Raw genomic sequence first — 13625 nt, 5'->3', positions numbered from 1 at the left:
CTGCACTGGATTCAGCTTCTTGGTTCAAAGCATTTGTGTCAAGTAACGGGTGCCTTTTCACACATTGTATTTTCAAACACCAGTTCCCAACCATGTCAGTCTGGTGAAAACTCAAAAGAATCCGTGGAGACTCTGCTTATGACCCCACCTTCTGTGGCAAAGTATGGAACTCCAACTATGGAACTCCATCCTCACATCTGTTTGCCAAATGCCAAGCTTCCAGCATCAGGGAAATATGTCCCTTTCCCCCAGCCAATTTGTTGATTCCTCCTCATTGGTGAATTCCCCCCCCCCCTGCCCCGTATTTCACTGTTCCTCCTCCACTGGCCTTACTAAGGTAATTGTAATCTTTAACATATACTGCCGTGTGTCTCTTGCAGATTTGTCTTTTTAGATATTCTAACGCCACTGCGTGTCTTCGTATTATTTTTGATGGCATTGTTTCTGCTCGATTTTTACTGAACGCTTATACGTCCGAGTGCCTTGATCGTTGACATCTGCCCTGGTAATGTAAGATGGGGAGTATAAATACTGTAAACCAAAAATAACAAACATATCTGTCAAAACCGCAACGTGTGAAACAGTTCCCAGCATTTCCTTGAATTAATAAAGACAAAGTCGGCTGATCTACCGTTCTAATGACAATGGCTGCTACTGAGGCCAAACTGTGTCGATGGGGTCATGTGCAGCAGATATGGTGAGGTTTAAAATGGCTGCCAACATCGAACCCGGTGACATGAACTTGGGAAACAGCTGTGGCCTGGGGAAAAGAGCAAAGCCCCCAAGACAGACCCCAAACGAGCCAATAGGCCAGTATAAGACATCCTCCTTGAAGTGAAGGAGGCACATAGTACAGGAGCAGTGATTGGTGGGCTCAGCCTCAAGGGGACACCTGCCAGCAGTCTGCAGAGCGTTGCACAGAGGGTCATCAGTCACCGACTTTTACGAGCCAATCACGCAGGCTCCAGCAATTAAAAGGAAAAAAGCCCATATGATCAACCAATCTACTGAATATTAATGAGTGACTCTCCTGTCCATGCGACATTGCACTCATGTGACAGAGCATCTGTGTTCTCTTTCACAGAGTGCACAATGGGGCCAACAAGAACAACAAAAAAAAAATCAGCTTCTGACAGGATTTTGTTTCAAAGATCCAGTTGGAAGCTTCTGAAGGCGGTAAAATATCCAGCGCGAAGCGGCAGAAGTTAATTAAAACAGGCATGTAAAAGGGGAGCTCCACAATTCAGTTCTCATTTGTATTTGTTACGTTTATATTCCCCCTTTGTTTGGCAGCATCCCCTGTGTCCCAAGGAGGGCTCCTGTCCAGATACTGAGCAGGCGCCAGTCCTTCCTTGCTTCAGCCAAGTGGCTTCACTATATGCCTCAGCCTGTAATCTAACTAATACTGGTCACACTTAAAGGCCTGTCTGAATCCCTCTCACTTTATTTCCTGTCAAGTACATGTAAAATGAGAGCCTCTTGTGGCGCAGAGAGGTAAGGCAGCAGACATGCAGTCTGAAAGCTCTGCCCATGAGGCTGGGAGTTCGATCCCAGCAGCCGGCTCAAGGTTGACTCAGCCTTCCATCCTTCCGAGGTCGGTAAAATGAGTACCCAGCTTGCTGGGGGGGGGGGGTAAACGGTAATGACTGGGGAAGGCACTGGCAAACCACCCCGTATTGAGTCTGCCATGAAAACGCTAGAGGGCGTCACCCCAGTGCTTGTACCCCAGTGCTTGCACAGGGGATACCTTTATCTGTATTAGTAACTTTATCTGCAGAAGTAACTGGGGATGAGGAAAAGATGGGTGGAAAGAGTCTGAACTGGGATCCTGACTTGGGAAAAAGCGGGAGATATTTTGCAGTCAGAAAAGGTAAGAGGTAAAGGTATCCCCTGTGCAAGCACCGAGTCATGTCTGACCCTTGGGGTGACGCCCTCCAGCGTTTTCATGGCAGACTCAATACGGGGTGGTTTGCCAGTGCCTTCCCCAGTCATTACCGTTTACCCCCCAGCAAGCTGGGTACTCATTTTACCGACCTCGGAAGGATGGAAGGCTGAGTCAACCTTGAGCCGGCAGCTGGGATTGAACTCCCAGCCTCATGGGCAGACACCTTCAGATAGCATGTTGCTGCCTTATCACTCTGTACCACAAGAGGCTCAGTCAGAAAGCAGAAGACATTTTCAAATGTGTATAAAGTAACCTTTCTCAACTTCTTTACCATTGACCCCCCCCCCCTGAAAGATTCTTCAGTCTTCGAGAAACACCAGAAGTGGTACGATCATGCAGAATATGACTGGGAAGTATAGCTGTGTACATGCCCTCCTGGGGCCCCTCCCCTTCTCAGCCTCTCCAGATCCATCATTGGGCATGGGGGGGGGGAGTCATATCACCCAATAAATATTTAACAAATAAAAAAAAATATACAAAAATAGTTAATTTTCACCCATTTGGGAAACCCTTCCAGGGCTGTCAAAATACCCCAAGCGTGGTAACTTCAGTATTGCATTGTTATTCTAATCAAATTTTTCAGCACACTGAAGATATATCTCCTTGACCAACAGAAACACTTAAGAAAACCCAGAACGCCATTATGCAGCCCAATTCCTCTGCTCTTCCTCAATTTCTCCGCCTGTTAGGAACCACATACAGCCCACTAATTGCTTTTTCACAGAGTCAAGGAAAATCAACACTTGTCATAATTAACGGGAAATTTCGCCACAGAAGAACAAAACAAAAAAAGACAAGACAGTAATTCAAGGTAATAAAAAAACTGCACGAGCTCACCATTAGCAGAAATTTGTCACTAATATTGAAAGCAACATGCAACATTTACACAAGAACAGGAGTGTTATTATGATTATGATTATTATTATTAGACAGATCTTCTTCCTGACATTCTGTGTTGCTTACCGCTGTCACTGGCACATATCCATCGTTTTTTTGCAATCATGAGCAAAACCAGTAATGAACCATGCCAGTTGCACATTAAGCAGTATGAGCACAGCTATATTTGAGATCTACTTTCAAGAGCAGAAAGGTAATTAAGGAGATGAAGCACCATTCAATTATAAAGTGTAGTGGGTGTAGAGATAATTTGTCCCTTTTCTCATGCTACTAGGAATCAGAGGCTTCCAATGAAACTGACTGGAGGCATCTTTAGAACAGAGGAAAACTTAACCTATGGAATCCACAGCAATAGAAGTGGATTAATAGCAAATGTCCTACGTGGCTTTAAAAAGATTAGATAAATGCCCAGTGAATAGATTTCTCATTAGCTATTAGCCATGATAGTTAAATAGAACCATCTTAGTCAAAAGGACAGTTTACCCCTGAATATCACATACTAGGGACATACAATAGGAAAGGGATGGTACCTTTAAGCCCAGGTTGTGGGCTTCCTGGAAACATCTGGCTGGCCACCGTTAGAAACAGAAGGTTGGACTTCATGGCCCCCAGTCTGATCCAGTAGCCCTTATGTTTTTCACTTACTGTTATTTGTAAATCTATCAACAGCTATGCCCTGAGCATAACAAAGTGGCTATTAAATGTATAGTGTAGCTACTATACCTGCAGTACATTAAAAAAGAGGAAGGGGCCAAAGCCACCCACCACCCACTTATCTGTTGGCTATTCTTTGTTCATTGTGGATCTACTAATTCTGTACAGCATTCATTGACAAAAAGAGCTCACCTATTTTGAGCCAGTACATGCCAGTAAGAGCTACCTGAAACCACATTAAGAGTGCTGCCTTCTCCTCATACATCGTTTCGTATATCCAGTCTCTGTTTTCCAAATTTTGAAGAGAAGAATTAGTTCTTATACACCACTGTTCTCTACCAGAAGGCATCTCAAAACGGCTTACTGTCGCCTTCCCTTCTCTCTCCCCACAAGAGACACCCTGTGAGGTAGGAGAGGCCGAGAGAGCCCTTATATTACTGAAGAAGAGGTGGTTCTTATATGCCACTTTTCTCTATCTGAAGGAGTCTCAAAGCGACTTCCCATTGCCTTCCCTTTCCTCTCCCCACAACAGGCACCCATGAAGGAGGTGAGGCTGAGGGAGCCCTGATATTACTGAAGAAGAAGACTTGGTTCATATATGCCTCTTTTCTCTACCTGAAGGAGTCTCAAAGCGGCTTACTGTCGCCTTCCCTTTCCTCTCCCCACAACAGACACCCTGTGAGGTGGGTGAGGCTGAGAGAGCCCTGATATTACTGCTCGGTCAGAACAGCACTATCAAGGCTGTGGCGAGCCCAAGGTCACCCAGCTGGCTGTATGTTGAGGAAGCGTGGAATCAAACCCGGCTCTCCAAATTAGAACTGGACATGCCTAACCACTATACCAAGCTGGCTCTCATTCTGAAGCATAGTTCTGCCAACATACATTTTAAGAGGATCGGCCTATCCATGGTTATCAGCCGCAGCATATTTCAAAAGGCCACCAGCATGGAGACCCCAGATGGTAGGACGTAACGGTGACTGAGAAGGGAGGTTGCCAGCTTCCTATTGGGGGAAAAAGGCAAGGCCATGAATAACAATGCATGTTGGAAAAGTTCCAGAACATCTGAGAGTTCAGATCATCCAGCTGAGGCAAAGGAATTGAACTCCATGGCAAGACTTTCTGACAGGCTGGTAGTTGGGGAGAAAGAAGATCTCAGGACACTTGTGGGACAGGGACCCCTGTGGATTGCAACCCCCCTCCCCCCTCCAAGCTCTCTGCTGGCAGATCATCACCAAAGGCCCGGACAGTCATTTTATCTAGAGACCATCCTTCAAGAACTCTAATAAACTAGCACAAGCCACATGGAATGAGTGTGTCTGTGAGTATGTGCTTGTTGCTAGGACAGAATTCAGTGATCAATAAAGCTGCAGCTGTGTTTTCAAAGCACACAGGAGTCTTGTCTCTTCCTTGGTACCTGAGGCGCAGAATGAATCCCACAGTAAACTGGCAGAGAGGCAGGTGGAGTTTGATTGTCTCTTCCTGGCCTCCCAGCCTCTATTAGAATTCGTTGCTAACACATCCATGCTTGAGTCAATACTTGGAACACCTCTGCAAATGACACTCTGCAGGTCACAGAGTGAAAAGAAAGTTTTGCCCCTGTTTAGGACCCCTACCATACATTTTCGGCTTTCGTATTTGTATATAACCCATAAAATGAGGGAACCTTCAAAGCCATATCCACCACACAAATGGAATATGGACAAAGATGCACCTCATTAAAGACAGAAGGCAGTTAGAGTGGCTTCCTCCTCTTCTCTAACCCACTGAGGTTATCCAGGAAGTGATGGGTTGAATACTTATTCAATATTTTCAGGTGGGAGAAAAATATACTCTTCTAACTCCCAAGCTAACTATGTAGCTGTTCAGCTCCACTTCTCAAGGGGCAACAACGATCGTACGAACCACATACAAGGTCATGAAATGCCTCAGATAAAAAGGAAAACCAAATCAAATCACCTTTGTGCAAAATGTTTGTAAAAAGAAAGAAAAGAGAGAGAGAGAGAGAGAGAGAAATCAAGGACATCTTTCAGCTTTCAGATCTGGTCCCAAAACACGGGAAGCCAAAAACGCTAAGAAGAAAAATCAGTTATGCACAAACCTTCAAAAAATCAAGGAATATCATAACATTTAAAGAGCCAGAATTAGAAGCTTGCAGTGGCTGCTAATTATCCAGAAAACAAAAGAGTTTTACATTAAACTACAATGGAAACAGCGGGATCAAAGGGAAACACCCTAACCAATTATCATCTAGGAAAGGATTTTAGATTAAATATGTTCATACCCTCCTGATATAATCTATATGAAAAAAAACATCTAAAAGAGGGGATACCAGTGTGGTGTAATAGTTTCCACACAGCAATCTTAAACAAAGTTATACCCTTCCAAGCTCATTGACTTCAGTGGATTGAGTATAGTTGGGTTTAGGATTGCACTGCCCATCTTTATCTGCATGTCAGTTGTGGCATCCCAATTATTTGCTGCTATCATACTTTGTGTCCTTTGGGTCCAGCCCTGTTCAACTACCTTACAGGGCACAACACTGGTCCAGGGACAGCCTGGGCAATTCAAAACTCCCTTTCAGAAAGAAGGGGCCTTATACCATCTCTGGCAGATATGCCTCCCCCACTGATGTTACAGCTTGCAGTGCTGCAGTCAGAATGTAGAACCAGCGTAGTGTAGTGAACGGGGGGCCGAATCTGATCTGAGGACCTAGGTTTGATCCCCCACGCCTCCTACATACAGCTGGGTGACCTCGGGACAGTCACAGTTCTCATGAGCCGAACAGAAATGCACTTTAAAAAGAACAAATCACTATTAAATTAATTGTTTTAGTGTGTACGCACCACTGTCTAATTTAACTAACAGGATAAACATCTTTATTTGGCATTGACTTATCTTTGACTTAAGGTCTGTGATGCAGTTCTCCTGGAATGGAGACAAAAAAGTACGTGGAACTCACCCATTATTATATCAGCTGCATATATTTTTCTAGAACCGTGGTCCCTAAAAGATGTCCAAGCCATGAGTCATTGCTTCACTGGGTAAAACAAACTAAACTGTGATTCAATTAACATCTGCCTACCCAGTAGCTATTTCTTTGTTCCACTGGACAGCACCAGCAATCTAAATATGCAAGAATTCCACTTAGTAATTTTGCTCTGATGGCCTATGCTTGATAAGAAACCAGTGTGCGGTTCCAAATCAAGCCTCTTTTTCAATTTAAACAATTGGATTTGGCCCAACAGCAACTTGAATCTGTATCTGTTCAGTGCTGTAGCGCCTTGACCCCACCGAGAAGCAATTCTTGAGTCAAGGGGTCCTCAGAAATTGTAGAAAAGAGCAAGTTCAGTAGCATCTTAAAGACTAACAAAATCTGTGGCAGGCTTTTCACTTCTTCAGATACCTCTTCAGAAATTGTGTGGGACTTGACATGAGTCTACAGCCTGGGAGGAAAACTCATAAGAATCATGGACTCCCTTTCCCTTTCCTGACTTGGATGGCTGAGGCTGGTCAGATCCTATCACATTTCAGAAGCTCAGCAGGGTCATCCCTGGTCTGCAATTGGATAGGAGGGCCACCAAGGAAATCCAGAGGCAGGAAATGGCAACTCAATCACCTCTGGGTCTCCTGCCTTGAAGAACATACAGGGTTGCATAAGTAGACTCTGACTTGACAGCAGTTTCCACCACTTCCTTGATAGGTGGGTGAGGCTGAGAGAGCGCTGATATCACTGCTCGGTCAGAACAATTTTATCAGTGCCGTATTGAGCCCAAGGTCACCCAGCTGGCTGCATGTGGGGGAGTGCAGAATCGAACCCGGCATGCCAGATTAGAAGTCCGCGCTCCTAACCACTACACCAAACTGGTACTTGGAAGAGAGACAACAGAGGAATGATCTGCAGAGGAAAAACCAATCCTGCATCTCACTTGCCTTGAAAGCCCTTTGCTGAGGTTACTATACGGCGGCTGAGATTTGACAGCATTACACACAGACACACATACAGAGGCCCATGAAAAAAAATCTACGGTTAATTTCCAATTATCAGACAACTGTCTGAAGGCACATAGCTGTTCTACTACTGAAGAAACCAGCTCTGGTTTGTAGGCTGCCTGATAGCTTGGGAGCCAGGTGTGAATTCTCTGGAAATAAGAGCAGGGCATAAGTTGAATTAGCTGACTAACAGGCATAAACATTCCATACGAACTATTTATATCTCCCCTGGATTTGACTCCGCTGTATCCATGGCAATTGTATGCTTTTACACCAATCTGAATTTGGTTGGCACCTTTTAACTTGACTCCTAAAACACTCAAGGTCAGAGGATTTAGCTGTAAACTGAACGGCACTAGCTTACGTTCCCCCTAAATTGTCTGGTTGGCCACACTGTTGATTGGAGCCCTTCCATATAACATTTTAAGGCCAGGTAAAACTAACACAGCAGTTTAGAGGGGGGTGGGGTGAAGCTTGTTAAATGGCAAATGCATAGGCAAGCCTTGTCTCAGCAGTGCAAGATGTTCAAGGCAAGATAATTTCAGTTGACTAACAAATGAGTCAATTCTATTTCAGAGAGACGTGGGGAGGAATATACAGTGTTTAATTAACATTGTCCTTCTTGTTTGAAAACAGGTCCCCTTCCCCCTTCTCTTCCCCCTTCGCAATGCCCCCGGGTTTCACTGCACCAGTGAGATGCAAAATATCCCAGGAAGACAAAGGATACCCTCTTCGGCTAATACAGACACTAGATGCTGATCTAGGGAAATTAGAAAAGTGTTCAAGGGAGGGAGAGGTCCCTGACTCCAAATTAGGCCCTACTGTGCTGTAATCACACAAGGCTGATAACCAGTTTGTTGACAATCTGCTGCTCAAATGCCTAATTTGAATTCTGGAATGGATAGTCTGGTGATGCGATGCTTGTCAGTTTGCATGCTGCTCTCCACTGAAGCCACTTAACAAATATTAAATTATTATTTTTATAAGGGGAATAACGTAACAACACCAACAAATTTCCCCCCCCCCCCCATTTTTCACGCGTGTGATATGACCAACAGCCACCTCATTAATGTTGATTTCCACCACTGATCTAGCCGGTGTTCAGCTACAGTGTTTATTAATTTTCAAAAAAGGAGGCGAATAAACAAAATGGGTCACAAGCGAGTTAGAAAGCGACTGCATGTGGAGAACATAATACAATGAATATCATCATGATAATTTGGTTCTGATTTTACTAATCTACCCATCAAATAACTGTCCTGCAAGCAGTTCGTTTAAATTTTAAAAATTTAAATTTAAAAAATGTCGATGGGTTTACTTTGAAGGATTAGTTTTTTTTAATGAAGTTGTAATTGTTTTTATCGATCTACTGTTTTAATTTGGATGCTGTTTTATTTCTTCTTTCTGTTAGCTTCTCCAAGCAGGCATATGAAGAGGCAGCGTGCAAATATTCTACAACCAGCGAATCAAACACAGGAATGAATAAGAGGGCAGGACGCCATACCCTAAAAATAGATTTCAATAGATGTACAAGCACCCATGCTATAGTCAAATACTTTTACATTTTACTCTGGCAGGGTACAAGATCTAAAAGAAGGTTTACAGGCTAGATACTTGGGGTACAGAAGATGATAAACTTTGCTTCCTGAAGCACAGAATCTATGTGTGGCAGGTGGAAGCAATTTATTTGTGCCTTCAAAAATCCTACTGGAGTTTTTGGGATTTTCTGAAGCACAACAGAATAAAAAGAGAACATCCAAGTCAGCTATCTTGTCAGTGAAACTGGTAAAGTCCTGTTACACCCTTCTCTTGGCCTCATCCACAAAGCCAGCTGTATCATGTAGCAACATCTATAAAAAAAAAAACCTCTTACATTTATGACTTGGAGGCATGGAATTAAATGGTAGGAACATAACCTGAAAGATACCAGAGCAATTCACTTGATTTGTCCTCTAACTGGTTTGGATCCAATTTATATTTGGAATGGACTGGATTGGAGGCCGTGACACAATACAAGACCCAAAGAAACTCAAAACCTTTAGTGAAGGAAATACATAAGCCTGCTCAGGGATTTTCATCCTTGTTCACCAGCTGCAATACGGAGCCCCTGGAACACTAGCAGAAAAGAGGATTTCAAACAAGCTCCACTATTAACATCATTTGTGGTCATACTAAGGAATTCCAGTCACCTCTGCTAATCCAAATAAACGAGGCACTACATCTTTTGCATTGGGTTATATCTAGATTACCCTTTTCCAGTAAACTGAAATGGGCATTTTTAACAGACCGGATTAAGTGGTCTTTAAAGTACCTGACTTTTTCTGAGGAGACTCTAGGGGACTAGTGCCAGCTCCTTAATCACAAGAGCTTGCAATCATTATAATATAAAAAAGGCAGATGGGATTTATCCTCTAGACACAAATTGCATACAAGCACTATATACAATATGGCTCGGTGATGCTAAATACTGTACTTAGAATAGGCTCATAATTTCCCAACTTCATTATCAAAAGTTCAAAACACATTTGCTAAAGCTTAATGAACAGATTTAATACACTTTTTAAAACAGGGGCTAATATGTATGCAAATTAGGAAAAGTTTTTTTTTTTTTTAAAGGAAGTTGTACCCACTATTTTAGAAAATGTACATTATGCCCTTAGAAATTTTTAAAATTCATATTGCCAGTATATTCAATTTAGGTACTTTGCATATAAACAATAGAGACAATCAAGTCATTTTTTCCCCTAGTTTATATTTAAATTCAGAACCTGAATACTACACATGCTAATTAAATTCTCAGTTTGACAAAAAAATGAAGAGGAAAACCCACTGCAGGCTAATTTCAATTTGCAAATTTACTTAATTGCAATGTTTTGCTTGGAAAGTGGAAACCGTATCTCATATCTTTAAGAAAAATGAATGATTATTATCCATTTACCTTTTTAAAATGTTTTAATACACTTTTTATCAGAGCTGATTATGACTGATATACAATTGGTTTTCCTGAGAAACAGGTTGTAAAAGTATATTAAATTTCACCCAAGTTAAATTAGATGCGGTGTGCTGATATAAATTTCAATAATCATATGTAAGAAAAAAAAGTGAAAATGAATGTTAGTAAATCAGAGTTTCAGACTGTTCAGGTGGCATCAACACTTTTCATGGTTCATGTTCAAATTTAGAGAAGGGTCATGTGTTATAGGTAGAATGCCAGGACACCCCTTGCTCCTCAAGTAACCCCGGCCTTGTTTTAAATTATGTACCTGGGAGTAAAGATGGTAAGTTATAGTTTGTTTTCAGGGACAGATAAATTTCTCTGTGATGTGCCCATACCAAATGTTGTCTTCTCTCTTTTACAATCCAAACTGAATGCCAAACCATGCATTACAGTTATTTGATTCATCCATCCATGAAACTACAATAAGAAGTGGGAAGCCAGCTGTTTCTTTCCATTTGTGCCATTTGTCCACTCAAATTCAACCCTTGTCCTCACAAGTCATAAGATACTGGACCAGGCCAACACTGGAAGGGAAAGAATTCTTCAACATCTCCCTCCTACAGTTCTCTGCTCCCAATTTTAACCTCCTGTGGCTGCTGTCCATTTTTATTAAGCAGTATAATGCATGACAGAACTGCCTAAAACATGTAGTTTGGCCTTGAAATGAAAGTCAATAGGAAAACAGAAAGAGATGGACAACCACACAAAATGAAGGAGGGCTCTTTTCATTTCCTGTCACTTCCATGCATTGTGCGCTTATGCATCCCTGTGTCACAGGATCCTGTTTGGGCCTGCTTGAGTCATCTGGAACATTTTTGCAGGGCATCAACTTCCTCCTTAGGGAGAAAAATTTGTACCTTAGGGTACAAATCTGATTGTGGGCAAATTAGTCAACATCCCTATCAGATTATTTGAGGGATTATGACATTTTATAATTTTAAAACTTTTTTTTTTAATTGACAGTTTAGAACCAGGTGCTCCTACACTAGAACCGTACCTATTTCAGAGATACAAACAATGGAAGGTTAGTAAAACTGTCCATCCATTTGACCTTCACTCCCTCACCTGTTCCCCTTCTTTCCTCTGTCGCGAGAAGAAGGCACTTCACGGAAATATCGGGGTAAGCCCTGGAACTTTAGTTTGTTACACCCTCTAAACAGAAAGAGACAAAAAGTATATAAAACTTATAAACCTCTTGTCACAGCCTGAAAGCTACTGCAACGATCTGCATCCCCTAAGGTTCCAACCAGAGCCTGAGTTTGGAAGCTGGCATCAATAGAGATGTGTATTTCATTTAATGAGGCAGGCATTCAACTCATCAAAATGTAACCCCTTTAAACTTCACCAATCGTATAACCCAGTGGTCCCCAACCCCCAGTTCGGGGACCGGGACTAGTCCGTAGATTTGTCAGTACCGGGCCGCGGCTCCTTCTCATCTTCCTCCCCAGCTGCGGCATCGGGGGCTGCCCTGCCACTCTGCTGCCAGCTCACCTTTGGTGCTCTCCAGTGGCCGCCATGGCTGGGGCTCCCCCTCAGTGTGGCACTGTGCAGCTGCTGCTGGCAACGCTCCCCGGTGGATGGCGGGAAGTCAGGGGTGCCAGTGGGAAAGCAAGTGGAGCAGGGGCTCAGCCAGTGGCGATGTCCCTTGGCAAAAGACTCCCTCCCTCCAATCCAGTAAAATTTTCAAGCTTTGACTGGTCCCCGGTGATAAAAAGGTTGGGGACCACTGGCATAACCTATCTAGACTGCATACATAGACTTACATTGTATCAGTTCTGCTAATTATTTTTGTTAAGAAAAAATTACATGTTCACATGATGTACTGGCAGTTCTGCACACAGATGACTAACTGCCAGGCACAGACAATTCTGGATTGCAGGTAACCCAGTACAAATTTTCCACGCCTTAGAAAATGGTTTACAGAAATACATCAATGGCACATGAATCCTTGGCTTGCTTAATTAATTAAATGTTTGATGTTTTATGTCTCTTATAAGTGTCAGGCTCCTCACTTGCTGAAAGAAGCCAATGATTGAACTTGGGAGATACATTTGTTGGAGCATGTCCTTCACTCTGCAAGACAGAAAAAGTAGGGAAGGTGGGGCAAAGAAGTGGAGGGTCTTCATGATCTCACTGTTGTTAAAATACTAGACGCCAGCCGTGTACACACATCCAAGTGAGTGAAAGCCAGGATTCAGTAAAGGGCAGTTGATTTCAGTAAGTTTTTATTCTAGTTACTGCAAAAGGAAATTTTATATTGCTGTTCACACATATTACTCATAACAGGTGTGATGGAACAGCCATTGGACTTTTCAGCATTGTAACTTTGCTCACTTGTATATTCATGTTTTTTCTTCCCCCTGTTCCACATTCATTTTAATCTGCAGTTTAAATCTGCAGGGAGATACGACATATAGTAAGGTGATATTGAATCAACTACTAGAAGAAGCAAAACGTACCCTATGTACTCGTGTATAAGCCTTGTTTTTCAGCACCTTTTTCCACACGGAAAAACCCCTCTTCGGCTTATACGCGGGTATATATGGTAATTGAAATAAAAGCCTGCTCCAGTCAGCCAATCATTGCATTGCCTTTTCTAAATGTGTACTGCAAGCTGAGTTTGCTCTGGCAGCTTGTAGGACACCAACGGTTTGACTGAGGGACTCTGATCTTTTTTTCCTTTTGCATTCAATATGTGAGTCAATACGTTTGCCCAGATTTTGTGGTAAAATTAGGTGACTCAGCTTATATGTGGGTCGGCTTATATGTGAGTATATGCTATATGGAATAGGAACCCCACCCCTCCAAACAGGAACACACAAGCAAGGATTATGAGAATGTGGAAAACCCATAATGTCAGTCTAGAGCTGGAAGATCTAGATTGAAATTCCCACTCTGTCATGAAACTCAGTGGATAACTGGGACCTATTACTCTGTCACAGCTTACCCAGCATCACAGGATAAAATGGAAGAGAGAGAGGGAGATCTATGTGTATTTGCAAGTTTTCTGAAGAATGCTATACTGCATTAACTTTCGATTGGTAATGAGACATAAAAACTAGGCAAGGATGCTAGAGTGCAGTTACAGGCATTAAATGCTGTTTAATGAAGTGACAGCTTTACTGTATTTCTTCCTGACTG

General features: G+C 42.6%; 1 protein-coding gene across 4 annotated transcripts in view; it reads right to left on the bottom strand.

The window, feature by feature from the left end:
* Nucleotides 1-13625, bottom strand: part of PTPRG (protein tyrosine phosphatase receptor type G) — a 622240-nt gene that overhangs the window by 78429 nt on the left and 530186 nt on the right. For 2 of the 4 annotated variants that reach the window (XM_077325006.1, XM_077325002.1), the window contains exon 14: nucleotides 11550-11636. The exons of the other annotated variants lie outside the window; for them this stretch is intronic. In XM_077325006.1, the coding sequence (XP_077181121.1) occupies nucleotides 11550-11636 (87 nt within the window). The remainder of the gene's footprint in view (nucleotides 1-11549; nucleotides 11637-13625) is intronic. 4 annotated transcript variants of the gene reach the window in all.

The sequence above is a fragment of the Paroedura picta genome, chromosome 3, assembly GCF_049243985.1.
Source record: "Paroedura picta isolate Pp20150507F chromosome 3, Ppicta_v3.0, whole genome shotgun sequence".
Taxonomy (NCBI): domain Eukaryota; kingdom Metazoa; phylum Chordata; class Lepidosauria; order Squamata; family Gekkonidae; genus Paroedura; species Paroedura picta.
The sequence above is the reverse complement of the archived record's forward strand: the minus strand, read 5'-3'. Positions and strand labels throughout refer to the sequence as shown.